Genomic DNA, 27,495 nt, shown 5'->3' with positions numbered 1-27,495 from the left:
TATGTGTAAAGGTAATTTATAATTTATTGAAATAATAGTTAAGGAAATAATTATATTATATGTTTCCAATTTATTACTTGTTATTCTATTATTCCCTGTTAAACGTACGTACTTTATGGATAAGTGTTAACAGTCAGTCCGTAATCGTCTATGTAATATGTGTATCAATAATATTAAGCGTTATTTGTTAAGAGTTGTTTGTTTCACGCTCATACACCCCTCGGTTTCAATATGTATAGCACGAGAACAATGGAATCCGTAAGGTTTATGCCCTATCATATATTAAATAAAAAATAAACATCCAGAAATGATCACAAACTGTCGTTGGGCACTTTGTCAAACTCATCTGAAATCCAAAAGAAATACACGCTATTGGTGTACTCGTCACCACCGATTATACAGAGAAACCACGTGGTCAACCTTATCTCATATTGAACCTAGATATACCCAGTGTAGACAAACACAACGCCTCGGACTTTGAACGTATGGAGAGTTATTTCCCTTGCACCGACAAAGCAATAAGGCGGTAGACGAAGTTTTGATCGTTGTTAACTGAACCTAGTAAATCCGTCTGGTACCCCTGGGCCACTGAAACACTGTTCATGCTTCAATAATATTGGTAAGCTTTTAACTACCTCTGTTGCGAGTGTTTACCAGATCTAGAAAAGTTAATGAATGTAGCTTGTAGGATTTTCGATTGGGGTGTTAACTAAACTAAACATTGGCGTGGACGACGCGATTCAAGATCCGGATTACGAGGGCGATGTTTTACAAGGAAAATCAGAATTCTGTTTCATGTTTCTTCTTGTTCAATTTACGTTTATTTCTATCTCAAATACAGTTGGGATCGCTATTTTGGTGGTTACTTTTTACATCATTATTTTGGAAGTTCTAAAAAAGGAATTGTTATTTTGGAAGTTTCTATCTTTATATTTTCGTTTGCAGGTTTTCTAATTTAAGATTTTTTTTAATTTTGGAAATTGATGTTTTTTAATTATCATTTTGGAGTTTTTTTTAAAATCACTCTTTTGGAGGTTTCTATTTTCAGATGATTATATTTGGAGGTTTCATTTTTTTATTTTCAGGTTTTTAATTTAAGATTTCTCTTTTGGAGGTTTTTCTTTTTTAGATTATTATTGCTATTTATTGTAAATAGTAAGTAATATACCGTGTAATATTTTGTAATATATACCGTGTAATATTTTGTATATGTCAGTAGTGTAATATACTGTGTAATATTTTGTATATGTTCAGTAATGTAATATACTGTGTAATAGTTTGTTTATGTCAGTAGTGTAATATACCGTGTAATATACCGTGTAATATACCGTGTAATATACCGTGTAATATCTTGTATATGTCAGTAGTGTAATATACCGTGTAATATTTTGTATATGTCAGTAGTGTAATATACCGTGTAATATTTTGTATATGTCAGTAGTGTAATATACCGTGTAATATTTTGTATATGTCAGTAGTGTAATATACCGTGTAATATTTTGTTTGTCAGTAGTGTAATATACCGTGTAATATTTTGTATATGTCAGTAGTGTAATATACCGTGTAATATTTTGTATATGTCAGTAGTGTAATATACCGTGTAATATTTTGTATATGTCAGTAGTGTAATATACCGTGTAATATTTTGTTTATGTCAGTATATGTCAGTAGTGTTATATACCGTGTAATATTTTGTATATGTCAGTAGTGTAATATACCGTGTAATATTTTGTTTGTCAGTAGTGTAATATACTCTGTAATATTTTGTATATGTCATACTGTGTAATAGTTTGTTTATGTCAGTAGTGTAATATACTGTGTAATAGTTTGTTTATGTCAGTAGTGTAATATACTGTGTAATAGTTTGTTTATGTCAGTAGTGTAATATACCGTGTAATAGTTTGTATATGTCAGTAGTGTAATATACTGTGTAATATATACTTTGTTTGTATATGTCAGTAGTGTAATATACAATATTTTGTATATGTCAGTAGTGTAATATACTGTGTAGTATTTTGTATATGTCAGTAGTGTAATATACCGTGTAATATTTTGTTTATGTCAGTAGTGTAATATACTGTGTAATATTTTGTATATGTCAGTAGTAGTATAATATACCGTGTATTTTGTTTGTCATAGTTAATATTTTGTATATGTCAGTAGTGTAATGTATATTTTGTTTGTCAGTAGTGTAATATACTGTGTAATGTCAGTAGTTAATATACCGTGTAATATTTTGTATATGTCAGTAGTGTAATATACCGTGTAATATTTTGTTTGTCAGTAGTGTAATATACCGTGTAATATTTTGTATATGTCAGTAGTGTAATATACCGTGCAATATTTTGTTTGTCAGTAGTGTAATATACCGTGTAATATACTGTGTAATATTTTGTATATGTCAGTAGTGTAATATACCCGTGTAATATTTTGTATATGTCAGTAGTGTAATATACTAGTGTAATATACTGTGTAATATTTTGTATATGTCAGTATATACTGTGTAATATTTTGTTTATGTCAGTAGTGTAATATACCGTGTAATATTTTGTATATGTCAGTAGTGTAATATACTGTGTAATAGTTTGTATATGTCAGTAGTGTAATATACTGTGTAATATTTTGTTTATGTCAGTAGTGTAATATACTGTGTAATATTTTGTATATGTCAGTAGTGTAATATACTGTGTAATATACTGTGTAATAGTTTGTATATGTCAGTAGTGTAATATACCGTGTAATATACTGTGTAATAGTTTGTATATGTCAGTAGTGTAATATACTGTGTAATATACTGTGTAATATTTTGTATATGTCAGTAGTGTAATATACTGTGTAATATACTGTGTAATAGTTTGTATATGTCAGTAGTGTTATATACCGTGTAATATTTTGTATATGTCAGTAGTGTAATATACCGTGTAATATTTTGTTTGTATATAATATACCGTGTAATATTTTGTTTGTCAGTGTTATATACCGTGTATATATTTTATACCGTATATGTATATGTCAGTAGTGTAATATACCGTGTAATATTTTGTTTGTCAGATGTGTAATATACTGTGTAATAGTTTGTATATGTCAGTAGTGTAATATACTGTGTAATATTTTGTATATGTCAGTAGTGTAATACACCGTGTAATAGTTTGTATATGTCAGTAGTGTAATATACTGTGTAATATTTTGTTTGTCAGTAGTGTAATATACCGTGTTTATGTCAGTAGTGTAATATACTGTGTAATATTTTGTTTATGTCAGTAGTGTAATATACTGTGTAATATTTTGTATATGTCAGTAGTGTAATATACTGTGTAATATACTGTGTAATAGTTTGTATATGTCAGTAGTGTAATATACCGTGTAATATACTGTGTAATAGTTTGTATATGTCAGTAGTGTAATATACTGTGTAATATACTGTGTAATATTTTGTATATGTCAGTAGTGTAATATATCGTGTAATATACTGTGTAATATTTTGTATATGTCAGTAGTGTAATATACCGTGTAATATTTTGTATATGTCAGTAGTGTAATATACTGTGTAATATTTTGTATATGTCAGTAGTGTGATATACTGTGTAATATTTTATTTGTCAGTAGTGTTATATACCGTGTAATATTTTGTATATGTCAGTAGTGTAATATACCGTGTAATATTTTGTATATGTCAGTAGTGTTATATACCGTGTAATATTTTGTATATGTCAGTAGTGTAATATACCGTGTAATATTTTGTTTGTCAGTAGTGTAATATACCGTGTAATATTTTGTTTGTCAGTAGTGTAATATACCGTGTAATATTTTGTATATGTCAGTAGTGTAATATACCGTGTAATATTTTGTTTGTCAGTAGTGTAATATACTGTGTAATATTTTGTATATGTCAGTAGTGTAATATACCGTGTAATATTTTGTTTGTCAGAAGTGTAATATACTGTGTAATAGTTTGTTTATGTCAGTAGTGTAATATACCGTGTAATATTTTGTATATGTCAGTAGTGTAATATACCGTGTAATATTTTGTTTGTCAGTAGTGTAATATACCGTGTAATATTTTCATTGGCTGATCTAATCAATATCGACTGCGATGTCGTAATATGGACAACGTATTGAAAATGACTGTATTCATTTGATTTTCTGTAAAAAAAAAATGATATTTTCTTGGTCAAATATTTCACATTTGTTTTCATTTCATTTTAGATTTAATCCAACCGGACTTGAAGTTTTTAATTTTCGCTCGCCAAGGCTCTTAAAATTAAAAACTTCTAAGACCAGTATCGTAAGACGTCATCCAACTCGATGCAGTTTACAAATAAATAGCAATTTTTTTCTAACTTAACAAAATGAGTATTTGGATGCAATGGGAGGTTTCCTAGTTCAAACTTTAATATGTTGTACCATTTTTATTAAATAGGAAATTTTAAAAGAGGTAGTTTGTGTTATAAAATTGAGATAGCATTATTTATGTATAAATATTTTGTTTATTGCTTACCTCTAGATGAAGACCAGTATACACGATAACCAATTACAATATATTTGTTTAATCACAAATATTGTAAGATATAAATTAGCACAATATTTAGTAACTCAATAAAGTCCTTCTTAATTTGCAGTTTGTGAATTTTCATAAATTCATTGTATTGTATTCATATTTTTAAGTTTCAAAAAGAAAACAAAAGACAAAAAGTATGACACAAAAACGAAACATTTGTTGGCTTGCGATGAACACGTGATCCTGAAAACTTAATTTCCGTTTTCTACCAGATTTGTGTAATATGTTCTTATAACAAAGTTTGCATCATTATCATATCCATGCCATGAATTCTTTTTTATTATTTGTTTCTTCAGGAAGAAATAACGATGGCGGAGACATTCATGGAACGAGTCCAGGAGTTCTATTCTTCATCAATGGCTCGCGGAGGTAGTATATCACCTGTTACGGGGAAAGTCACATGACACGAATAAAAATCTTTATACCATTCTGCACTAGAGAAGTGATTCAAAAAGAGACAAAAGGCGACGGACAGAAAGGCGTACGCACGGATGAACTTTTTAAACCGTGCAAATACACTGACTTTATTTGTGGTCCCTTGTTTTCATTCTGATCCCCAAAGTTACGCTCGATCAGATGGTGTAACATTATCCGATCACGAAAATAAATCGCTTTGTGAACATTCAGTTGATAAGTAACACATTCTTTTTGAAAAAAAACAAAAAACAAAACCAAAGCAAAATAATTACCAGCCGCCATTTCTGAATCGACCATCGATAAATCTGCGATGATGATGCCGAGACATTTATTTGTTTTTGTGTTTCAGACAAGAGAGTAGAGAATTGGCTGCTGATGGGAAACCCGGCCATTATCTCAATAATATTCCTCTCCTATATTGTCGTTGTCCTGGCGGGACCTTCCGTGATGAGGGGCAGACAACCCGTTCCGCTTAAATGGGTACTACTCCCTTACAACTTCTTCTGTGTTTGTCTCGCATCTTACATGTTTTACGAGGTAAGTATCTGGCTTTCTCGTTAGAAGACTTCAATATCGTGATTAAAAAGCTCTTAATTAGGAAAACAATATTAATCTACCACTTACGTTTCAGAAATTTGCAGTTATTTTTTATTATTTATTTGTTGTTTTTCTGATGTGACGATGATGTCATCAACATGTTTCGCTATCTCACTTTGACCAACAGTTGTTTTAAGACCTGGTAATAACATCCTCTTACTTCAGCAAGATATGTCTTGACTTTGACCTTACAGTAGATGAAGACTACGTTGTCATCTTGTAGATATTCCATATGGGTGGCCAGTTTCTGGATGTTCTTTTCCAGTAAGAACCTTTCCTTCTTATCTTTTTTATCAGTATGAAAATGAAACTAGAAGCACGATGTCCGATCCCAGATTTATTTTCACTACAGCTAAAATGTTATGGAATACCCACCCTTATATGGTTCGAATCAGGTTCAAGTTTGTTGCAAGAAGTCGTCAACTGATGGCCAACATCGTGACACAAGTTTTCAAAAAACAAAAATGCAGGTTGATGGAAAGTATGGAGCAGTTATATGGTCGTTATAGTTATCACATTGAGAAATATTCTGAGAACGTGACATTACTTACTTGGATTGACAAAGTTTACATGGCGGGTGTCGTCGATGAATCAGAAGGCGCCTACTCTTCCGGAACACGTGGTCTTATTCTCCTTTTACATTTCTCAGGAGTTTCCGTGTTCCCTTGTTCATATCATTATGCACTATTTTTATGAAATTTGAGAGTGCATCGTGATTATGTTGACATGTTGGTATTTTCTTGTTTTTTTTTTTTTTTTTTCTTTTAAGCATCTATGTATTGAATGATGTACACACACAACATTGGAGGTAACGTGTTATCATGACTTCTACTCACTATTTACTAAACACAACAATATATACAACAGTAAAACAAAGTAACACAAACTTGGGCAACCAAAACCACAAAACTAAATAAATAAAGAGCAACAACAGACATGGAAAATTACCCACGACTTGTGTACACTTCTTCAATCCTCCCCAGTAATTCTTCAAACACATTTAGCATAGTGACAGTTCATATCAGTTAGCATAAAATCATATCACAATACTTACCAACCCAAATATCATCACTTACAATACCTACAAACCTAAATATCATCACTTACAATACCTACAAACCTAAATATCATCACTTACAATACCTACAAACCTAAATATCATCACTTACAATACCTACAAACCTAAATATCATCACTTACAATACCTACAAACCTAAATATCATCACTTACCTACAAACCTAAATATCATCACTACAAAACCTAAATATCATCACTACAATACCTACAAACCTAAATATCATCACTTACAATACCTACAAACCTAAATATCATCACTTACAATACCTACAAACCTAAATATCATCACTACCTACAAACCTAAATATCACAATACCTACAAACCTAAATATCCACTACAATACCTACAAACCTAAATATCATCACTTACAATACCTACAAACCTAAATATCATCACTTACAATACCTACAAACCTAAATATCATCACATACAATACCTACAAACCTAAATATCATCACTTACAATACCTACAAACCTAAATATCATCACATACAATACCTACAAACCTAAATATCATCATTTACAATACCTACAAACCTAAATATCATCACTTACAATACCTACAAACCTAAATATCATCACATACAATACCTACAAACCTAAATATCATCATTTACAATACCTACAAACCTAAATATCATCACATACAATACCTACAAACCTAAATATCATCACTTACAATACCTACAAACCTAAATATCATCACTTACAATACCTACAAACCTAAATATCATCACATACAATACCTACAAACCTAAATATCATCATTTACAATACCTACAAACCTAAATATCATCACTTACAATACCTACAAACCTAAATATCATCACTTACAATACCTACAAACCTAAATATCATCACATACAATACCTACAAACCTAAATATCATCACAAACCTAAATATTACAATACCTACAAACCTAAATATCATCACATACAAACCTAAATATCAATATCATCACTTACAATACCTACAAACCTAAATATCATCACTTACAATACCTACAAACCTAAATATCATCACCTACAAACCTAAATATCATCATACAATACCTACAATACCACTACAAACCTAAATATCATCACATACAATACCTACAAACCTAAATATCATCACTTACAATACCTACAAACCTAAATATCATCACTTACAATACCTACAAACCTAAATATCATCACATACAATACCTACAAACCTAAATATCATCACTTACAATACCTACAAACCTAAATATCATCACTTACAATACCTACAAACCTAAATATCATCACTTACATCACTACCTACAAACCTAAATATCATCACTTACAATACCTACAAACCTAAATATCATCACATACAATACCTACAAACCTAAATATCATCATTTACAATACCTACAAACCTAAATATCATCACATACAATACCTACAAACCTAAATATCATCATTTACAATACCTACAAACCTAAATATCATCACATACAATACCTACAAACCTAAATATCATCATTTACAATACCTACAAACCTAAATATCATCACTTACAATACCTACAAACCTAAATATCATCACATACAATACCTACAAACCTAAATATCATCATTTACAATACCTACAAACCTAAATATCATCACATACAATACCTACAAACCTAAATATCATCACTTACAATACCTACAAACCTAAATATCATCACTTACAATACCTACAAACCTAAATATCATCACATACAATACCTACAAACCTAAATATCATCATTTACAATACCTACAAACCTAAATATCATCACTTACAATACCTACAAACCTAAATATCATCACATACAATACCTACAAACCTAAATATCATCATTTACAATACCTACAAACCTAAATATCATCATTTACAATACCTACAAACCTAAATATCATCACATACAATACCTACAAACCTAAATATCATCATTTACAATACCTACAAACCTAAATATCATCACATACAATACCTACAAACCTAAATATCATCATTTACAATACCTACAAACCTAAATATCATCACATACAATACCTACAAACCTAAATATCATCATTTACAATACCTACAAACCTAAATATCATCACTTACAATACCTACAAACCTAAATATCATCACATACAATACCTACAAACCTAAATATCATCATTTACAATACCTACAAACCTAAATATCATCACTTACAATACCTACAAACCTAAATATCATCATTTACAATACCTACAAAATCAAATATTATCACTTACAACACTTAGAAACTCAAATACTATCATTTACAACAGGGGTGGAGAGAGCGAAAGTAATCGTAATCCCTGGAGTATCGATGATGGATCCAGAGGTAAAGATAACACCATCATCAGTAACGAAAAGTTACCTACATATGACAAGATCTGAATTTGAGTTAAGTCATGAAGTCAACTTGTCTATGTATATTTTATCTTTCCAGTTTCTAGTAACATCGCTCTTATCCAACTATAGCTACCTGTGTCAGCCAGTAGATTATAGTAACAGCCCACTAGCCTTAAGGGTGAGTATTCATGGTCTGATATCAGTCTAGACGTTTATAGTAACAGACCACAGCCCTCTAGCCTTCAGGGTGACTACCTTCATGGTCTGATATCAGTCTAGATGTTTAAGTAACAACCCACTAGCCTTAAGGGTGAGTATTCATGGTCTGATATCAGTCTAGACGTTTATAGTAACAGCCCACTAGCCTTAAGGGTGAGTATTCATGGTCTGATATCAATCTAGATGTTTATAGTAACAGCCCGCTAGCCTTAAGGGTGAGTATTCATGGTCTGATATCAATCTAGACGTTTATAGTAACTGCCCACTAGCCTTAAGGGTGAGTATTCATGGTCTGATATCAATCTAGACGTTTATAGTAACAGCCCGCTAGCCTTAAGGGTGACTACCTTCATGGCTGATATCAGTCTAGATGTTTACAGTAACAACCCACTAGCCTTAATGGTGACTACCTTCATGACTGATATCAATCTAGACGTTTATAGTAACAGCCACAAGCCTTAAGGGTGACTACCTTCATGGTCTGATATCAGTCTAGACGTTTACAGTAACAGCCCACTAGCCTTAAGGGTGACTACCTTCATGGCTGATATCAATCTAGATGTTTACAGTAACAGCCCACTAGCCTTAATGGTGACTACCTTCATGGCTGATATCAGTCTAGACGTTTATAGTAACAGCCCACTAGCCTTAAGGGTGACTACATTCATGGTCTGATATCAATCTAGATGTTTATAGTAACAGCCACAAGCCTTAAGGGTGACTACCTTCATGGTCTGATATCAGTCTAGACGTTTATAGTAACAGCCCACTAGCCTTAAGGGTGAGTATTCATGGTCTGATATCAGTCTAGACGTTTATAGTAACAGCCCACTAGCCTTACGGGTGACTACCTTCATGGTCTGATATCAATCTAGATGTTTACAGTAACAGCCCACTAGCCTTAAGGGTGACTACCTTCATGGTCTGATATCAATCTAGATGTTTATAGTAACAGCCCACTAGCCTTAAGGGTGACTACCTTCATGGCTGATATCAATCTAGACGTTTATAGTAACAGCCCACTAGCCTTAAGGGTGACTACCTTCATGGCTGATATCAATCTAGACGTTTATAGTAACAGCCCACAGCCCTCTAGCCTTAAGGGTGACTACATTCATGGCTGATATCAGTCTAGACGTTTACAGTAACAGCCCACTAGCCTTAAGGGTGAGTATTCATGGTCTGATAGCAATCTAGACGTTTATAGTAACAGCCCACTAGCCTTAAGGGTGACTACCTTCATGGCTGATATCAGTCTAGACGTTTATAGTAACAGCCCACTAGCCTTAAGGGTGAGTATTCATGGTCTGATATCAGTCTGGACGTTTATAGTAACTGCCCACTAGCCTTAAGGGTGACTACCTTCATGGCTGATATCAGTCTAGACGTTTATAGTAGTAGTATTGTAGAATCATGATCTTTGTTTGATAACTAAGTTGGATTTACTCCGATATCCAAACATAAGATCATCAAATTTTCCTTTAAATCGTGAAAAAACAGTGAAAATCCCGTAAACATTAAAAATAATATCTTATTTAAAATCCTTAAGAATAATTGAAAGAATATAAATCCATATATGGAATTAATTTCCGGGTATTTCACTGCGAGCAGAGCACAAACTGTTTCTTTGAGCAGGAAACAGGCCTCTGTTGTGCCCTTGTACATGTCTATGGGCTCTTTGTAAATCTTTGTTTTGATAATATTTTTTCAGTTTACAGTTTTACAGAATTTGTGTTTAGATGCTGTTAATACTAATTACATGCTGGTGGAGCTACACAAAAAGAAATCCTTGCATATTAATATTTTAACGTGATGTTCTCGTTATTAACATGTTGATTGATATTTGCTTTCAGATGGCGAATGTTTGCTGGTGGTTTTTCTTTTCCAAGGTTATCGAACTTTTAGATACGGTAAGTTTTAACTGCTTATTATTGCTACTAAAGACCAAGACAAGGACAGCCATCGAATTAATGAACATTCTCTTGATTCCAGTCTCCACTAATCCGTATGGTTTTTTTTCTCATATTGTCTCAGTAATCCGATGTCCATTAATCCGACCTTCTCTTGTCAATGATCAACTGTCAACGATCGAACTTACCACTACTTTTTTCCGGATATCCTCTTATCAAATTTTGATAATTAGGCTACCACTAATCCGAATCTTTCTTCATTTTATCTCATTTATCTGGGCACCATTAATCCGGATGTTTCTTCATATTGTGTCGTTAATCCGGCCACCACTAATCCGACTGTTTCTTCAAATGACATTAATCAAATGTAACACCAGTTATCCTCAAATCTCGTCGTTTATCCGGATCCCTTCATCTTTTCGCCTCAATCCGCCGTTTACTAATCTGGATCGTTCTGTGTCTGGTCTCATTTATCCGATATTTACAAATCCGACTTGTTAATCCAGTCACCACTAATCCGGATGTTTGTTCATCTTGTCACATTAATCCGACGTCTACTAATCCGACTTGTTAGTGTGGTCACCACTAACGCGATAGTCTTATATCCAGTATAGCTAATTAGGCCGTCACGAACACCTTTCATTATATATCCGTTACGTGTTTAACGTAGGTACGGATGGACTTTTTGTAATGTTGAAATGTTCTTGTAATTTTTATAATAATGTTTGCTTAATACAGTGAAAGAAACAAACAGAAAACCTTTTATTAACATTGTTTATTTTCATTTCAAAAACCACAGCATATGCTCGTTTTAATTAACGCTATATTGAATATATTGAAGTATTATTTTCGGACGTTACAGGTGTTTTTCATCATAAGAAAGAAGTTTGACCAAGTATCATTCTTACACGTGTATCATCACTGTACTATGATCATCAACTGGTGGCTAGGTGTGAAATACATTGCAGGAGGTCAAGGTGAGACTTAAAACTGTTGAGGTCATGCTTAGATCATGATACTGCTGGGGTCAAAGGCCAGGCCATTAAACAGTTGGGGTGAAGAAAAAATTAGAAGCAGTTGTGGTCAGGTCAGCCATGAAACTGTTTAGGTCAACATAAAGTAACAAAGTGTTTCGGGTCAAGCTTAGGTCACTAAACTGTTTGGGTGGGTTAGCTTAAAAACTCGTGGGTAGGCCAGGTCAAGATAAGAAAATAAAGTGTAGGGGGTCATGATACTTCTGGGGTCAAGGTCGGGTCATTACACTGTTTGGGTCAAGATAACGCTACAACTGTTGTAATCAGGTCAGGTCATAACACCGCAGGCTTGAGGTCTTGACATTAAACTATTCGAGGTCAAGATAAAGTATTTAGAATGTTATGGTCAATGTTAGTTCATTGAATTGCTGGAGGTAAAGTTAAGGCTATAGATGTGAGTGTGTCAAGTTAAGGTCATGAAGCCACTGGGTTCAGGATGAGGCCATGAAACTGTCGGGCGTCAAAGTAACATAATAAAGCAACAATATGACATTGTTAAGTCTGGAAGGTCAAGGTCAGGATATAAATTGCTGAGGTAAGCTCGTTAAACAAATGGGCGTTATTATGAGGTCTTAAAGCAAATGGAGGTTAAGGTGAAGTAGTGAAAACTGTTAATGTCCTCATCGTAAGGTCATAAATCACTAGAGGTCAAGCTGACGTCATTAATTAGCTGAAGGCCAAGGTAAGGATATCTGGGAAAGTTCATGAAACTGTTTGACATCAAATTCATGTAATGAAAGAAAGCGAAGTGAAGAATAAATGAAAAGTTTCAGCCAAGATTTGAAAATCTAAAACAATAGCAGTAAGGTCTAAACTGTTGTTGTCAGTAAGGAGACAGAGGAAAATCAGTGGTCGACATCTGAATGTCAAAAAACAAGGTGGTAAGGTGAACTAACACCGAAATTTAATAAGTTTCGAAATTCCTATTGTTGAAAATAACTGCAAAATTTGTTTTTTTAAAAATGTGTCATTATTTAGATGAAGTTTAACACCACGCAGGTTACGGCGAACCGTGAAGATACTTTATATTACGTTATCTATCTGATACAACAACGAGAAAAATACCAACATTTCAACATAATCATAATCCAAACTCAAATCAAATTATCTAGGGCAAAATATTAACAAAATGCAGATTTACAGAGACTTCTGAAGAAAAACAATCAGATTAAGACTAGATGGATCGATGATGACAGGAGTCTTAAGTTGGGAAAAGTTAGAGTAAAAAAAAGTTATTTTGAGTTAAAAAGTTATTTTTATTTACAGCTTTTTTCATCGGTATGTTGAACTCTTTCGTACACATCATCATGTACTCATACTACTTCCTGTCCGGTGTCGGGCCACACATGCAGAAATATCTCTGGTGGAAACGCTACCTCACGCGACTACAGTTGGTACGTGTCCTCATAGAACCCAGTATATTCTGTACTGACATATAAACATCTGCAAACAGAATATTTTAATATGTGAAATATGATAACGAATCAGATTGACTTTAGATCCAAAGCTCTTAATGTTAGAACTAAATACGGTCCGAGTCTTTGGACCCTTTTGGGAAACAAATATATAAAGGTTTCCTCAATTTAAAGATGAACACAATGATACATAAAGCGTTGTAGTCCAGGACCTTTTAACATTGACAAAAAATGCTGACTTTAATATCTCTTCTCTTGGGCCATCTTACTACCCGAAGACTTCAGTGAGATTTACTTACTAAGCAATGAACTTGTTTGATAAATCAAATGTGTTTATTTGGGAAAATTGACTTTCCTACTTAGGTAAGGTCAGACGTTACATAATGATGTTGATATTTTTATTTGTGAAATGAAATTAAGATTGTATCGAAACAGTAATTTGGTTTGTAGCTTTAGATGACAAAGTTTAAATGATTAGGATGTCTGAATGTGTGGAGTTGAATGAAGGGACACTTAGTTATTGTAAATGTGGGTTTTTTTCGATGGTTCAAATTTGGCGTTTTTACCTTAAACTTGAAGTAAAAAGTGCGATCTTTAAGGTACAATGTAAATATAATTTTTACATGATGTGATTATATATGTGTATTTCAGATCCAGTTCGTGGCCTTCGTCTTACATACTGGCTATAACTTGATGATCGACTGTGATTTCCCTCAAGGCTTTAACATCGCCGTTTTCCTCTATTCTATTTCACTCATCGTACTTTTTGGTAACTTTTATTATCGTGCTTACCTCCTCAAACAACGAGAACGGAAGTCGAAACTTTACTGATTAAGATAACTCATACAGTCTATTACAGTCGATATTATACAGATGTTGGCGAAGAGTAAAACGTGTTAACATATCAAACCCATTTTGTTCTCCGTACATCATTATTTGATACACCGAAGTATCTTTAAAGCCTTTCAGTGTTTGTTCGTCACACTTGGTGACAACATCTGATTTCAAAACCATTGAGTCACTGAATGAATTACAATGAACATGGCCGCTCCATATACATGTACGTGTATATTATATTTCTTTGGTGTAACATTTTTAAGCCTACGTGTGTAGCGATCTAATATTTCATGTATACAACACTGTCTCATAACAACCAATACATCTTACTGTAGGTTCATCATGCTTCGTCCGTCCTCGTCTGTCGTGTGTAAACTTTATTTTGAAATACTTCTCCTTCCGTGTGCTTGCACAAATTTCAACCAAATTTGTCTGGATTTGTATTTCGGGAATGTTTATCATAACTTACAGAAATGAAATTGATTCCGCCACTGAGGACTTGGTAGCGGGGTCCCAAATGGGAAATTCATTAAAAAAATTGCTTTTAAACACTGCTTCTCCTTAACACTTGAGTGGATTTTAACCTTATTTGGTCAGAAATATCACTTGAGGAGGGCAATCTTAAGACTGAAGGGCGGTGTTCTAAATAGGGAATTCAGTTAAAAGTTTGATTTCAAATGCTTGAGTTGATTTCAACCAACTTTGGTCTGAAAAATAACTTCGGGAGGACAATGATGATTCATATCGATGCAGTTGATTTGCCTCCAAGGGACTTTGGGTAGGATTCAAAAGGGGTTATTCTTCAAGTGTGATGTCTGCTAGGAATTTAGAGGATTTCAATCTAATATTGCCCGATGCGTTACGCTAGTAGGACAACCATCGTTTCTATTACTGATGATGTTTCGGCCAAATAGGACCACGGGGTGAGCGGAAATAGAGGAATTCGGGGCCAAGGAGTCAGCGGAAGTAGAGGAATTCGGGGCCAAGGGATGAGCGGAAGTAGAGGAATTCGGGGCCAAGGGGTGAGCGAAAGTAGAGGAATTTGTGGCCAAGGGGAGAGCGGAAGTAAAGGAATTCATGGCCAAGGGATGAGCGGAAAAATAGAAAATCGGGGCCAAGTGGAGAGCAGAAGTAGAGGAATTCAGTTTTGTAGTCCCTCTCTTCTTTCTAGTCCGGTTGAAACCTTTCATTCCTTTTCGTAATATATATTTCTTAGATTCAACCAGTTCTCGCTTTTGTGTTTGGCTATCTCGTACTTCATGAATATGACACTACCTGTCAGCTACGAAAACTTATAAACTGTATTTCTTAGATCTAGATTTTTTTTAGCCTTCGTGTTTCACGATCTTGTATTCCATAAACATAACGTTGTCCCAGTTCCCATTGTGCTGTAGTCGGTGAAATTTGATACAAAATAGTGAGGAACTCTATATTAGACTCCTTGGCACTGGTACGCCATATGGCTGCTATGGCTGCCTGGATTCTGTAGGAAATTTGTCCAGTCGAGTATTCAGTAACACTAACGTTATGGTTTTATTCACACATCAAACTAGACGTAATCGTAGCCACGGACATAGACATTATAATAAATCTAGCGGATATACGGTCACGTTTGAAAATCTAATGAATAATTAACAGAAACCATTAGGTATCCATATTGTTCGAACTACTTGCGCTTCTCCTCTCCGTGCTACGAAAACTTCAAGTGGTTTCAGCTTCATAAATCATTGTTGATGTGGTCAAAATTAGGTTTGTTAAACATTTAAGGTAAGGTAAGGATGCCGCGAGCCTTTAACAACTCGCCAATTTATGAAAGTTGAGTGTTTAAGTTACACCAGCAAAACTTTACACCAGACGTAGGTTCTAGCTAACAGTACACCATACTTTCAAAGCAGAGACACCCCTGTGGTTTCCAACAGTTACTCCAAGGTTATTGCATCCAATTTTGTTCAAACAAATACTGAAACAGCTGAATGAAGATGACCTTAGAACTAGTCCTCCGTTAGCTTGTTCTTGTTCTACGTCTACTTATAACTATTGCCAAACTTGGCAGTTGGTGATTTAAACAATATTCAAAATTGTTAAGCAAGAGGAGTTTTCCTTGAAGGATCTTAAATGTCGTGAAAGCCCGTCCGTTAGTTGTACATGTAATTTGAATTTCTAAATACTTTTGGATTCTGTTGACGACTGTGTCAGAGAATGAGTTGAAACGCGAGAACATGCTGCGTTGGAGGGAAAGAAATTCTGAACAACACATATTTACATAACATAGTCCACATTAAAAACAGGCTAGACATTTTAATACCATCTGACAGAATTCCTTTTATATCTCATGCGAATATTGGAGTGAGTTATAAATCAGATCATTCTTCCGTGTCACTATTCGTCAAATGTATTAGCCATCCAAAAGGAACTTTGAAACTTAATGATAGCTTGTTAAACGATCCTGATTATGTTGTCCTCGTTAAAAATGTATTAAGGATACCTAAGACATGTATGCTACAGATCCAAAAGAAGATGTCAATTAAATGACTTTTATAATAAGTGATAAATTACTCTTGGGTACTTTATTGTTATGAGGACAAACTATTGCACATTCATCGCATAAAAAAGGCAAACACAAAACAAAACAAATGGAGACAAAACTTGCACAATTACAAAAAGGAGGTAACAGGCAATATGAACTTATTTGGGCATTAGAAAATGAGCTTAAACTAATTAGGGAGAATATAATAAAAAGGCCTATTTAAAGAGCAAAAACAAAATGGAAAATTGATGGGGAAATAAATTCGTTTTTTTTCTGTAATTTAGAAAAAAAAAGAAATTAACAAAAAAGAATGATCCCAAAATTAAAATCAGAAACTGACGTAGAATTAAATGATATTCATGACATTTAACAAGAATATTTTTACCGGAATCTTTAAACAGGCTCAATTTCTGACGATGTACATGAAGTTGAAAATTAATCTCGTTTTAATGAAGAAAATATTTATATCAATAAACTCTCCATTAAAAATAATTAATTGAAGGAATTAATAAATAATTATTAAGAGTGACTTAATGCACTTAAAGATACAAGGAATAGATGGATTTACCGTTGAATTCTACAAACTGTTTTAGTCAGATATTAATAGCTTTTTAATTAGCTCTCTAAATCAAGCATATGAAGGAGAAATTTTCTCTATTACTCAATGTCAAAGTGTAATTATATACATTCTTAAGTTTAAAGTATATGTATAAAACTGGAGACCAATTACTTTGTTAAACGTTAATTATAAAATTGGTTCCTCAGTCATTTCAAATAGAATTAAGTCAGTATTAAATAGTCTAATAAGTGATACAGAGAAGGGTTTTATTAGATACAATGGTGAATGTACCAGGCTAATTTATGACATCGTAGAAAAAACAGAAAAGGAAAGCAGTCCAGGTTTACTTTTGCTATATTGATTTCGCGAAAGCTTTCGACTCGTTAGAATTTAATTTTATCAATTTTCTGTGGTTTTGGCCCTTCCGTTTGTAAATGGATTAGAACTTTTTATATGCCGCTGTGTTTTGAATAATGAACTCTGTTCAAAGTTTTTTGAAGTACGTACGAATATTTTTATTTTATGTGTTGACATTTAAGCTCAGTAATACAAATAAAAAGTTCAGAATATCTGATCAATCAGTTTGCAGATGACGTATCATTCACATTTTCAGATGATCCAAATTCCTATAAATAGGTTCTGGAAACTTTAAATGATTTTGACAAGGTATCTGGTCTTAAGACAAATATAGATAACACATAGGCAGTATGGATTGGGGCCAAAAACGGGATTGTGGAGAAGAAATCTTTCAAGAGAAAAACTTGAGATGGAATCACCAAGGAAAATTTAAATTGTTAGGAATTTCTAATAATTTTCAATTAGAAAATATTTTTGAAGATAATTTTAAGGAGAGGTTAAGGTCAGCAAAGAAACTTTCAAATGATTGGTCTTTCAGAAGACTTCTATATCGAAAAGGTAATTGTAATCAAAACTTAAGCATGTTGTCCAAGAACTACATTTTTAAAAAAAAAATCAAATGGAATGGAAAAGCAGAAAAAATCCTAGGGCATGGAAATTTAGTTTTCTTGAACATAATGAACAGGTTGAATTGAAACATTGTGTAAGTTTTCCTAATTTCTGAAAGAACATGAAAAGGTGACAAAATATTTTGATATTTGTAAATCAATGATACTTTATATCAAGGATGGAAATAGTATGGATATGTTGTCCATTGCTGGAAAATATTGTATATGCTACTCATATTGTACACTAATTCTGTATTCTGTGTTAGAACCTGCAGTTAAAATTGTAAAATGTTGAAATAGAATGTCGAAATATTCAAGATCAAATTTCGCTATTGATAAGGTGTAAAACTAGAAACACAGCGGCAAAAAATGTCATTGTCTAGTTTTTACTAATAGTGGAGCTATTTTGTAGAATAACAGCAACATTTTAACCGTTCTATGTGGAAAGAAAGTTTGCATGTTTAAGCGTACTCACTTAAGCCATTCTTCGTGACGCAATCGTTACTTCCCGAAGGTGTTAATAGCACCGTAATGATAAATATGTTTCTTATTTTTCAAATTTATGATGATTTCATAAGAATGTCAAGTACAACTGTATGAATCTTTAAAGCTTGGCATGCAGGTACGGCAGCAGTAACTAACACCTGCTATATCCAAGATCGTATAAAACACAAGTGATAGCTAATTGTTCGGTAGTTTTTATTACTTGGTGATTGCGTGTCTGGATACGATGCAGGTATATCTCATGTATATTTCATCCAGTCTCCGTGTTTAATCCATTGTCATTCTCAAATGACTGTGTATAATTTTATACATAATAACATAGGTTCAAAAAAATACAGGAAACGTCTTAAAGGCAATTTTTTTTGTTTTTTTTTTGGGTTTTTTTTGTTTTTTTTTGGGGGGGGGGGGTCAGTTAATTACAAATTATTAGTCGTACTGACATCTGAGAAAGTTATATTTGATGGAAATTCGATAAAGTATCTTGCAGTCGTTTTGTAAACACTTGTAGGTCAGGTACAGAATGAAAGTTTTAGTATTTAAAACATGCCTGTCAAGTTGATTATAAAGTTTCTGGGACGCTCGTTGAACCAGGTAGTATAATATTTCTGTGCAACAAAGATTTACCTGAAGATAAATTCACACTGGTATTCATGAGCTAGTCAGCTAGTAAACAGCATTGCATTGGAGGTCATGTTGTGTGCATTCGATATTAGTCTTGCGATGGTATATATTTAATGATCGGATGTTTTGTGTCCGGAACACTGATCCTTTACAGGAATCTACAATGAATACATTAACAATTTTGATGGATATTTTGTATATGACGATGGAGACGACCGAACACGAGTGGAATGTTGTTGACAACCAGGACGAGCATAGACGGTAGAGTACAATTTATTTTCCTTGTGATGGAAATGGAACATGAACTCCATAAGAAGCAAAGAACCTCCGCATAAATTTTGTTAATCTGGTGGAAAAGGTGAATAGTTCATCGATTACTTCTTACCTTCATATAACAGAATGGCCGAGAAACCAATCTACACGAATATGGAACAGGGCGAAGTTCAAACGAAAAGGCAGAGAACATGTAAACATCACCAAGGGAGACAACTCGAGTTCTATTGCAGGAGTTGCAATGATCTTTGTTGTGATAAATGTTTTTCGAGTGGCCACAACAAGGAACATTCCATTTGTGAACTTGGTGAAATAATTCCTGAAAGAAAGAGAGACATTCAAAATTTTATAGAAAAGACGGAGAGAAATGAACTGGTGTTAGTTCATGAATATATCGCCTCAACTGAGACCCAACTCAAAGACAACGCAAGTACTTTTGAACTTCTTGCTTCAGAGCTGAAAACACAAACGATCAAATTGAAGGAAGAGCTGGATCTGCTTTCGGCACAGACGCTCTCTGTCTATAGTCAGATGGAGGCAGAAAATACCAGACTCTTACAAACTTACAGACAAGACCTGGAGATCTACGAGGAGCAGCTGAAGCAACAGATGCAGGAATGCAAGACATTGCTTGCTAATGGAACACATGTTGAAATATACTATCTCGGATGCAAGACTCAATATGATGAGGTCCTTCCTTTGAAACCTATCCTTCGTTCTGCAAGCTTCACGGCGAATCCAAATCCCTTGAAATACTTGAAACAGGCTTTGGGTGACGGGATCTTGAGTCAGGATACATCAGCAGGGTCGACATCCGATCTTGCAGATCAGATGGGTCAAGGTTTGAGCGAAAGTGGCGAATCTATGTTCAGTGATCTTCCCAAATCAGAATTTTTGTCACATGCAATGGTGGTTAAGAAGTTCAAATCTGCACGATTGATATCTTCTATTTGTCACACTAGTGACGGTCAGGTGTGGAATAGTTATTTCAACAGTGGTTCTTTGGCATTGATGGACACTGCTGGAGTCATGAAAGGCTTCCTACGACACAATGTTAACATAAGAGACATCAGTGTGTCGCCTGCAACAGATGCTCTTTGGACCTGTCAAACACATGACAAACGAATCATGGAGCTTGTGCCATCGGGGATCCTGGAGAAAAGATTTGAGACCAAGAAGGCACCCATGTGTCTTTGTGTTACAGCCAGTAACCATGTGATTGTTGGTATGGCGAAACACATCTCGAAATTAACCACTAAAGGTAAAGTAGTACTCACCACACTAACGGCAAGAACCAAGAAACCGTTAGTGAGTACGCCATTGAGAATCTCCGAGTGTCCTGTTACAAATAATGTGGCAGTGATTGATGAGGACTTAAAAGATCATGGCGGCGAAGGCAAACGGAATGTTGTCGTTATGGACACTGATTTTCGAGAACTTTTTCGGTACCGAGGAGAGATACCGACCGACTACCAACAGACGACCGTGTCAGAATCTGACATATTCATTTGTTATGGTATTGCGTTTGACAGGCGTGGAAACATCGTCATCGCTGATCACTGCAACAATAGAATTCTTCTTCTGAATGGACAGGGGGAATTTCTCAGGATTTTACACACAGACAAGTATAACACATGGGCTGTCAGTGTGAACAGATCAAATGTTGTATCCGCAGTTTTTAACCGTGATCGCGTCCGGTTATTTCAGTTATGAATGAGTGATTGTGATACCCGTTCATGTCTTATGGAAAGGAAAGATTTCAATCTGAACTGATGGACATGAAATTAGATTGCATAGGCACGGTGAAAATCCTTATACATTGTAGATTTAAGGTTTCAAGTGGTAAAAACAGTCACGTTTTAAAGTTCTAGATGAAAGCGGTGAAAATATCCATACCTTGCAGTTTCAAGGATTAAAGTTGTAAAACTTCTCCCTTACAATTTTTTTAAGGATTAAAAAAATGAAATTTCCTACAATTTATGGTTTTAACGATTGAAGTAGTGAAAATCCTCATCGTCATGTTTCAAGGATTAAAGCCGTGCTCAATATTTAAACGTAACGCTTACAGTATAGAAAAAATATCTTTGATAGAGCTGATTTTGATAGCAGGAAGAATGAATTGGCAATATTAGACTAGGATGAAATATCTAATACTATGACTGCTGAAGAGCTTAATCAATTTCTTATTAACTCGATAAATGATCTTATTCAGCAGTTTCTCCCCTCCACAAATTACTTTTCGGCCTAATGACAAACCATGGATGAATCAAACAATCAAATTAAATAGTAGGCAACGAAATCGAATTCACAAAAAAGCTATAGCAAATTCATCGCCAAATCATTGGGAAGATTACAGACAGAAAAGAAACGTAATGCAAAAAAGAGTTATTATAAAAACCTTGCGAAAAATGCAGGTGACAAGTCTCTCCTTCCCAGTAAATGGTGGAAACTTGCCAATTCAGTGTTCAAAACCTACAACAAATCTTTCTTGACAATGGATACTATATAACTCATCCCTTTGCTAAAGCTGTTTCAGCTACACCTTATACTATTAACAATATCATTATCTCTGAACAAGATGTTTAAGATCAGCTTTTGTTTTTACTAAATTTTAGGAAACCACCAGGGCCTGATAATCTCTTTCTGAAAATAATCAAAATGCTTGATTCTTCTATCTCATAATATCTAGCTATACTTTTTAATAAAACCCTTGAGACAGGCATTATACTTTCCCGTTGGATATGTTTAACGTCACTTCTATCTATAAAGGAAAGGGATTAAAAATGATGTAACCAATTACTGACCTATTTCAGTGACCTAATGTTTTAGTTAGATGCTAGAAAAGATAATATTTAAATATTTGTTCAACCATCTTCCTTTATATGAAATTATATCACAACATTAGTAAGGATTATGCTTAAGGATTAAATTATTAACCAACTGCTTTCAACATATCACAATATAATTTGTAATTTAGATTATAATAAAGAGTTGAGATTTGTATTTTGTGATATAAGCAAGGCATTTCATAGAGTCGGGCATGAGGGTTTATTATACAGGCTTGAATCTTATGGAATTGAAGGTATGTTTAAAGGTGTCTACAAAGTTATTTATCTAATAGAAACAACGTGTGGTGATTGAAGCCTTTGCCTCAACCTTTTAACCTGTTAATGCAGGAGTCCCCTGGGCTCAGTCCTATGACCTTTTCTCTTTTAACTGTACATAAATGGTATCACTGACTGTGTTAATAGCTTTATTAAGTTGTTTGCTGATGATAGGTTTCTGTTTAAAGTTGTCAATGATAATCCAGTTGAAGAAGCTGAGTCCCGTGGAAATTATTGAAATTCTATAAAAGATTGGGCTAAACAATGGGATATTTAGTTTAATCGATCTAAAATAGAATCAGTAATATTTACAAGGAAACCCATACCAAACCATCCTGATATTTATTTTAACAATCAACTTGTCAAAACCTCTTCCGACCACAAGCATCTTGGTTTAGTATTCAGTTGTGATAGCAAATGGAATAAGCACATAGATTTTATGTACAAAAAATGCAGATCAAAAATTAATATTCTGAGACTTCTAAAACAAATAGACAGAAAGTCCCTTTCAATACTATATATATCCCATATAAGAAAGACCTGAATACTTATTTGATATTATCCAACCATTTTTTAACAATACCATTCTCTGTCAGCTGAATTCAGCTAGCTCTCTAAATCATGATCTGCTTAAAGACCATTTTATAATGACCCATCTTGTGCATGTGGTACCCCAACTGAAAGAGCTCGGCATTTCTTTTTTGACTGCCCTAGATATATCAACCCAAGACAAAGTGTATTACAAACACTGAACAACCATAATCATAACTACTATGAACTAAACTATGTTTTGCATGGCTGCCCAATCTCTACCACCCAAATCAACAAATTATTGTTTGATGCTGTAATTAAGTATATTGCTGATACAGAAAGGCTTTAATGTTTGACTAAATATATACTAACATGAATTGAAATTATAGAACTGATCTAAAACAAAGACAAAATATATTTAGAAAAAAAAAACATATCCTTCCATAGATAATGAGATGAATGCTGGTTAATACTTTTCCCCCCATTTCCCATTATTATTTGTTCTATCTGAATTATTTCAGTTATCATCTTATAATAAGGAAACAACTCTGGTAGGTTCTTTATTTTGGTCTGAATATCCTTTTAATTTAGAATAATGTGTTTTATGAGAGTGCTAACTTTTATATCATTGACATTTTGGCCCAAATCCCTTTTATATGAGAGGGGAAGTACATGTAATGCACATTTGTATCATTAATATCATAAGACATAGTAAACTGAAAAGCTGGTGCATTGTTGATTATCTTCTTATAATCATAAGATTAAAATATAAAGAATAACAGAGTTGTCTCCCTTATTTAAAAATTGATGAGTCTGTCAACACTAAATTTATAATTGTATGTATGTTATGTAAGGTTTGTATGTGTGTATTGATTATCATGTTTGTGATTTATATCAATTAAAATGTTCTGAAATAAAAATAAAGCCGTGAAAATCTTCACGCCTTGTAATTTTAAGGATTAAAACAGTGAGAATTCTTACACTTATTTTTCATGTACTTTTATACATAATTTTCTGGTATATTAACATGGAATTTATATTTTTTGTATACATTTTATATTTTGCAATCCTTTTCTTTTCGTTCATAAACAATCCAAAAATATTCAGTTACTAGACAAAGAGATGAAAAACTGCAATGCTTTTACTCATCAAATTAGGAGGGGCATCTAAAGGACTCGAGAACAATACTTTGTATAAAAGACACACAGATAAACGAAAGCCATTAAATACTGAAAACTAAATAAATAGTACCGCAGTGACAAATAATTGGGCTGGACAAAGACGGCCTTAATAGCGGGACAGTCTTATTACCGAACCTGTCGGACTGAATTCCCTTAATTCTCCCTTTTGTCAATAATCTTAGTTACCAAGCCATGATGAAATTTCCATGACAATAGAGACCCCGTTGTTGTAATTTACTAAGTCAAAGATGCAGGTTATATAACAATAGAGATCACGTTGTTGTAATTTACTTAGCCAATGATGCAGGTTTTATAACAATAGACACTCCGTTGTTGTAATTTTCTTATGCAATGATGAAATTTCCATGACAATAGAGACCCCGTTGTCGTAATTGACTAAGTCAATGATGTAGGTTATATAACAATAGAGACCCCGTTGTTGTAGTTGACTAAGCCAATGATGTAGGTCTCATAACAATAGAGACCCTGTTTTGTAATTTACTAAGCCGATGATGTAGGTTTTAACCTGTTTTAATTTACTAGGCCAACTATGTAGGTTACATAATAATAGAGACCACGTTGTTGATGTAGGTTATATAACAATAGAGACCCCGTTGTAGTAATTTACTAAGCCAGTGATGTAGGTTTTAACCTGTTTTAATTTACTAGGTCAACGATGTAGGTTACATAACAATAGAGACCACGTTGTTGTAATTTACTTAGCCAATGTTGTAGGTTATATAACAATAGAGACCCCGTTGTGGTAATTTACTTAGCCAATGATGTAGGTTATATAACAATAGAGACCCCGTTGTTATAATTTACTAAGCCAATGATGTAGGTTTCATAACAATAGAGACCATGTGTTGTAATTTATTAAGCCAATGATGTAGGTTATATAACAATAGAGACCCCGTTGTGGTAATTTACTTAGCCAATGATGTAGGTTATATAACAATAGAGACCACGTTGTTGATGTAGGTTATATAACAATAGAGACCCCGTTGTTGTAATTGACTAAGCCAATGATATAGGTTTTATAAAACTAGAGACCCCGTTGTTGTAATTTACTAAGCCAATGATGTAGGTTATATAACAATAGAGACCACGTTGTGGTAATATACTTAGCCAATGATGTAGGTTATATAACAATAGAGACCCCGTTGTTATAATTTACTAGGCCAATGATGTAGTTTATATAACAATAGAGACCCCGTTGTTGTAGTTGACTAAGCCAATGATGTAGGTTTCATAACAATAGAGACCCTGTTTTGTAATTTACTAAGTTGATGATGTAGGTTTTAACCTGTTTTAATTTACTAGGTCAACGATGTAGTTTACATAACAATAGAGACCACGTTGTTTTACTAAGATGTAGGTTTCATAACAATAGAGACCCCGTTTTCATAACAATAGAGACCCCGTTGTAGTAATTTACTAAGCCAATGATGTAGGTTTTAACCTGTTTTAATTTACTAGGTCAACGATGTAGGTTACATAACAATAGAGACCACGTTGTTGTAATTTACTTAGCCAATGATGTAGGTTATATAACAATAGAGACCCCGTTGTTGTAATTTACTAAGCCAATGATGTAGGTTTTATAACAATAGAGACCACGTTGTTGTAATTTATTAAGCCAATGATGTAGGTTATATAACAATAGAGACCCCGTTGTTGTAATTTACTTAGCCAATGATGTAGGTTATATAACAATAGAGACCACGTTGTTGATGTAGGTTATATAACAATAGAGACCCCGTTGTTGTAATTGACTAAGCCAATGATATAGGTTTTATAAAACTAGAGACCCCGTTGTTGTAATTTACTAAGCCAATGATGTAGGTTATATAACAATAGAGACCACGTTGTGGTAATTTACTTAGCCAATGATGTAGGTTATATAACAATAGAGACCCCGTTGTTGATGTTGGTTATATAACAATAGAGACCCCGTTGTTGTAGTTGACTAAGCCAATGATGTAGGTTTCATAACAATAGAGACCCTGTTTTGTAATTTACTAAGTTGATGATGTAGGTTTTAACCTGTTTTAATTTACTAGGTCAACGATGTAGTTTACATAATAATAGAGACCACGTTGTTGATGTAGGTTTCATAACAATAGAGACCCCGTTGTAGTAATTTACTAAGCCAATGATGTAGGTTTTAACCTGTTTTAATTTACTAGGTCAACGATGTAGGTTACATAACAATAGAGACCACGTTGTTGTAATTTACTTAGCCAATGATGTAGGTTATATAAATATAGAGACCACGTTGTTGATGTAGGTTATATAACAATAGAGACCCCGTTGTTGTAATTGACAAAGCCAATGATATAGGTTTTATAAAAATAGAGACCCCGTTGTTGTAATTTACTTAGCCAATGATGTAGGTTATATAACAATAGAGATCACGTTGTTGATGTAGGTTATATAACAATAGAGACCCCGTTGTTGTAATTGACTAAGCCAAGGATGTAGGTTATATAACAATAGAGACCCCGTTGTTGTAATTTACTAAGCCAATGATGTAGGTTTTATAACAATAGAGACCACGTTGTTTTAATTTACTTAGCCAATGTTGTAGGTTATATAACAATAGAGACCCCGTTGTGGTAATTTACTTAGCCAATGATGTAGGTTATATAACAATAGAGACCCCGTTGTTATAATTTACTAAGCCCATGATGTAGGTTTTATAACAATAGAGACCCCGTTGTTGTAATTTATTAAGCCAATGATGTAGGTTATATAACAATAGAGACCCCGTTGTTGTAATTTATTAAGCCAATGATGTAGGTTATATAACAATAGAGAC

General features: G+C 33.6%; 2 protein-coding genes across 2 annotated transcripts; both read left to right on the top strand.

Moving 5' to 3' along the window:
- Window positions 1–541: 541 nt before the first annotated feature.
- On the top strand, window positions 542–14,428 carry LOC132556002 (elongation of very long chain fatty acids protein 4-like). The gene is made up of 8 exons (XM_060220390.1): window positions 542–619; window positions 4,855–4,927; window positions 5,325–5,512; window positions 9,092–9,172; window positions 11,067–11,123; window positions 11,986–12,100; window positions 13,424–13,551; window positions 14,224–14,428. Exons 2-8 carry the CDS (start codon window positions 4,867–4,869, stop codon window positions 14,401–14,403), a joined length of 810 nt encoding a protein of 269 aa, XP_060076373.1. The 5' UTR covers window positions 542–619; window positions 4,855–4,866; the 3' UTR covers window positions 14,404–14,428.
- A 5,556-nt stretch (window positions 14,429–19,984) lies between these two features.
- LOC132555996 (uncharacterized) lies at window positions 19,985–21,571 on the top strand. Its single transcript, XM_060220385.1, has one exon. It carries the CDS (start codon window positions 19,985–19,987, stop codon window positions 21,569–21,571), a length of 1,587 nt encoding a protein of 528 aa, XP_060076368.1.
- Window positions 21,572–27,495: the final 5,924 nt, after the last annotated feature.

Source organism: Ylistrum balloti, unplaced genomic scaffold, assembly GCF_031769215.1.
Source record: "Ylistrum balloti isolate Yb309-2 unplaced genomic scaffold, AGI_CSIRO_Ybal_v1 Utg370538, whole genome shotgun sequence".
Lineage (NCBI taxonomy): Eukaryota > Metazoa > Mollusca > Bivalvia > Pectinida > Pectinidae > Ylistrum > Ylistrum balloti.
The sequence above is the reverse complement of the archived record's forward strand: the minus strand, read 5'-3'. Positions and strand labels throughout refer to the sequence as shown.

Bases quoted from the DNA above. Each gene is read 5' to 3' on its own strand.
- LOC132556002 (XM_060220390.1), top strand. From the start codon at position 4,867: ATGGCGGAGACATTCATGGAACGAGTCCAGGAGTTCTATTCTTCATCA. The intron at 11,124-11,985 runs GTAAGTTTTAAC...CGGACGTTACAG, and splicing joins TTATCGAACTTTTAGATACG to GTGTTTTTCATCATAAGAAA. The intron at 12,101-13,423 runs GTGAGACTTAAA...TTTTATTTACAG, and splicing joins ATACATTGCAGGAGGTCAAG to CTTTTTTCATCGGTATGTTG.
- LOC132555996 (XM_060220385.1), top strand. From the start codon at position 19,985: ATGGCCGAGAAACCAATCTACACGAATATGGAACAGGGCGAAGTTCAA.